Source organism: Canis lupus, chromosome 13 (assembly GCF_003254725.2).
Source record: "Canis lupus dingo isolate Sandy chromosome 13, ASM325472v2, whole genome shotgun sequence".
NCBI classification, from domain to species: Eukaryota; Metazoa; Chordata; class Mammalia; order Carnivora; family Canidae; genus Canis; species Canis lupus.
In genome coordinates this window covers 39,242,156-39,246,108 of record NC_064255.1, presented here as the reverse complement: position 1 = coordinate 39,246,108, position 3,953 = coordinate 39,242,156, and the positions used below count along the sequence as shown (strand labels likewise).

General features: G+C 63.5%; 1 protein-coding gene across 1 annotated transcript; it reads left to right on the top strand.

Moving 5' to 3' along the window:
• Positions 1-390: 390 nt before the first annotated feature.
• On the top strand, positions 391-3,727 carry PHOX2B (paired like homeobox 2B). The gene is made up of 3 exons (XM_025450793.3): positions 391-989; positions 1,804-1,991; positions 3,184-3,727. Exons 1-3 carry the CDS (start codon positions 749-751, stop codon positions 3,697-3,699), a joined length of 945 nt encoding a protein of 314 aa, XP_025306578.1. The 5' UTR covers positions 391-748; the 3' UTR covers positions 3,700-3,727.
• The last annotated feature ends 226 nt before the right edge of the window (positions 3,728-3,953 follow it).

Genomic DNA, 3,953 nt, shown 5'->3' with positions numbered 1-3,953 from the left:
CCCCTCGGCCCACTTACTCCACGTTACAGGGCGCCCGAGTCTTGCCAATGTCCCAGTCCTTTATAACATTTCATGCACTTCGGGGGGTAGGCTTGTTGTTAAATTGAGCGTGTAACGCTCTTACAAAACAGGTTTTCTATGACATCAAGGTTTCTTCTTCCTCACCGAGGGAAAAAAAAAAGGAGGACGAAGAAGGGGGAAAACACACACACTATCTCAATTTATGCCTAAGGTATATGATCAGTTAAAAAGGCTTAAAAGCTCGGGGAAATTGGATCAGAGTGAATCGTCACCCAACTTTCATTATTTCCAAGTAGTGTGATTGAATTAAAGGGCAGGGAGCTGGTTAGAAGGGAGGATCAGGGGCTCGGTGCGTAATGGTGTGGTATTAAATTCTAATTAGAGATGCAGGAATCAATGATAGGGAGGTTGGGCAGCTCAGTTCCCCAGTGCCAGCCCAATAGACGGATGAGTTATTGTCATGTAAAAAGCGCCAGCAATAAGACCAACCGCTTTGCTATTGTCCAAGTGGAAAGAGCCAAGTTTATTATGAGGACTATATGCTCTAGAGACCTCAGACAAGGCATCTCATAGGAGGCTTTTTCATAAAACTAGGCTCTGCTGGTAGTAAGGAGGCCAGTTTGGAGGCAGGCGTTGAGCTGTGCACATCTCCCCACTCCAGCCACCTTCTCCATACCCATCTTTTATTTCATTTTTCCACTTGGCTGAGCCATCCAGAGCCTTTTCAATGTATAAAATGGAATATTCTTACCTCAATTCCTCTGCCTACGAGTCCTGTATGGCTGGGATGGACACCTCGAGCCTGGCTTCAGCCTATGCAGACTTCAGTTCCTGCAGCCAGGCCAGTGGCTTCCAGTATAACCCGATAAGGACCACTTTTGGGGCCACGTCCGGCTGCCCGTCCCTCACGCCGGGATCCTGCAGCCTCGGCACCCTCAGGGACCACCAGAGCAGTCCGTACGCCGCAGGTAAGGACCGCCAGCTTTCTCGGCCGAGGAAGCCGCCTTTCCGCTCGTATATAGGAAGCCTTGATTGCATTTGAAAATGGAAATGTGTTTAGTATTTACCAAACGAAATTTGCTTACACAAATGAAAGAATTTATCACGTTAGAAGCGATTGCAGGGAGGGGTAATTCACTTACAGGGTTACACTATCCTAGTCACACCCGAACCGCCAACAAAATTATCTTAAGCTGCCAAAATGATAGGCATAATTTATTTACTTTGCGATGAGACGTAAAGCTTAGAAAATAATTAAATAACAAAGAGTAAAGCTCATTACTGGCAGTGTCTCCCGCTCTCGCTTTTTAAGAACCGACAGCGGCTCACACCTCTCTGGCTGGTCCTGTTTGTGATTATTCCTTTAATTTATTATCGTTATCATCTTTTTTTTTTTTTCAGCACTTTTCCCCCCCCAACTTTTCGGGCAGGGTCAACTTCTGGGAATTGGGAAGGTGCCACGGTGGGAGCGTTTGGGGGACTTCTTGCCCGGTTTCCCACATGAGCTGACTGATGTTTTTGGACTCTTTTCCGCCTCTCTGGTTCTCCCTCTGGTTCGCTGACCCCGGGGCGCCGTGTCACCCCCTCCTACCCAGGGTGCTGGAGCCGAGGGGGACCCGGCTGCAGCCCGAGGCTTGCCTGGCTTGGCCCAGCACTAGCCTGCCCGCCGCTGGCCGCCGGCACCGCCCTGCCTGGCCTGGGTGGCCCCACACTGCGGCCCCGGCCCCGGGGCGCGCCCCGGGCAGCTCGGCTCACGCTCTGTCCCCTCCTCCGTCCCCCCAGTTCCCTACAAACTCTTCACCGACCACGGTGGCCTCAACGAGAAGCGCAAGCAGCGGCGCATCCGCACCACCTTCACCAGCGCGCAGCTCAAAGAGCTGGAGAGGGTCTTCGCCGAGACGCACTACCCCGACATCTACACCCGTGAGGAGCTGGCCCTGAAGATCGACCTCACCGAGGCGCGGGTCCAGGTAGGCGCGGCCCGGCCCGGGGGGCAGGGGACGACGGGGACAGGGACGGTGCTCCTGGCCGCTCCACCACAGGCTCGGGGCTGACCCAGGGCTGACCCAGGGCTGACCTAGGGCTGACCCGAGAGGCCCAGTTCGGATGGGCTGAGCGCGCTGGGCCCGGCCCAGGGGCAGGGGACCCAGCCGTGCTCCTGGCGGCTCCACCACGGGCCCGGGGCTAATCCAGGGCTGACCCAGGGCTGACCTAGGGCTGACCCAGGGCTGACCCGAGAGGCCCAGTTCGGATGGGCTGAGTGTGCGGCCAGGCCCGGGGGCAGGGGACAGGGATGGGGACCGGGACGGTGCTCCTGGCGGCTCCACCACAGGCCGGGGCTGACCCAGGGCTGACCCAGGGCTGACCCGAGAGGCCCAATTCGGACGGGCTGAGCGCAGGCGGTACGGGCTCGTGTCTATGCGGCCCCGCTGGCAGCGCTTCCCGCCCCACGCAGCCCTGCGCAGGCTTCGGGGGTCTTGGGCCGTGAGCGAGTGAGGCTCTCGCAGGACGGGAGCGAGCGCCCTGGGCGGGGAGCGCAGACCTCGCCCCCGTGTTGCCCGAGCAAGCGGGGCTTTCGGTTCCCGCCATTTGCTAACTCCTAACTGCCTCCTCCGGGTCACTGTGCCTTGCATCACGTTGGCAAAGGGGCCGTGACTCCACGAGGGCCACGAACCATGGCTGGCTGTGACCTCGTAGCGGCCAAAGTGAGCCGCGCGCCCTGCGCTCCTCGGGGCGCAGAGGCCAGGACGGGCCGCGAGAGAGCCCCTCCCCCTCCCTGCGGCAAAGGGACTCTAACCTTAGAGCCGCCGCCCCGGAGGCTCTCGGGACGCACTGCGCGGGCTGCCAGGGTAGGCCTTGTGTGCAGCCTGCCCGGCTCGGGAGGCCCCGGGGAGTGTTCCCCGGACTCCAGCACCTGGGGCAGGTGCAGGGGGCGTGCGCCCGGGGTAGGTGCAGGGGGCGCGCACCCGGGGCAGGTGCAGGGGCGCGCACCCGGGGCAGGTGCAGGGGGCGCGCACCCGGGGTAGGTCCAGGGGCGTGCACCTGGGTAGGTCCACGGGCGCGCACCCGGGGCAGGTGCAGGGGGCGCACCCGGGTCAGGTGCACCGGGCCTCCGCCCCGCGCTTCACCGGCTTCCCCCACTCCCCTCTGCTCCCGGGCCAGGTGTGGTTCCAGAACCGCCGCGCCAAGTTCCGCAAGCAGGAGCGCGCTGCAGCGGCGGCGGCGGCCGCGGCCAAGAACGGGTCCTCGGGGAAGAAGTCCGACTCGTCCCGGGACGACGAGAGCAAGGAGGCCAAGAGCACCGACCCGGACAGCACGGGCGGGCCCGGCCCCAACCCCAACCCCGCTCCCAGCTGCGGGGCGAGCGGCGGCGGCGGCGGCGGGCCCAGCCCGGCGGGAGCCCCGGGGGCGGCGGGGCCCGGGGGCCCGGGCGGCGAGCCCGGCAAGGGCGGCGCGGCGGCGGCGGCGGCGGCGGCGGCGGCGGCTGCGGCGGCGGCGGCGGCGGCTGCGGCGGGAGGCCTGGCGGCGGCGGGGGGCCCCGGACAGGGCTGGGCCCCGGGCCCCGGCCCCATCACCTCCATCCCGGATTCGCTCGGGGGCCCCTTCGCCAGCGTCCTATCCTCGCTCCAAAGACCCAACGGTGCCAAAGCCGCCTTAGTGAAGAGCAGTATGTTCTGATGGGATCCGGCGGCGGCGGCGGCGGCGGCGGCGGCGGCGGGCGCGGGGTCGGGCGGCCCAGTGGGCAGCGAGCAGGCTGCAGGCCGCCGCCGCCCTGGGGGAGAGCCCAAAGCAGTCGCCCTAAGAATAAAGAGAACGTGGCGTCGCCCCACTTCCACCCGCCCCCACCCCACCCCGAACCCCCAGCGAAACAAAACTTAGAACTTCCCCGTAGCTTCGCACCTGCCTCGCACCTGCCTCGCACCTGCCTCAGG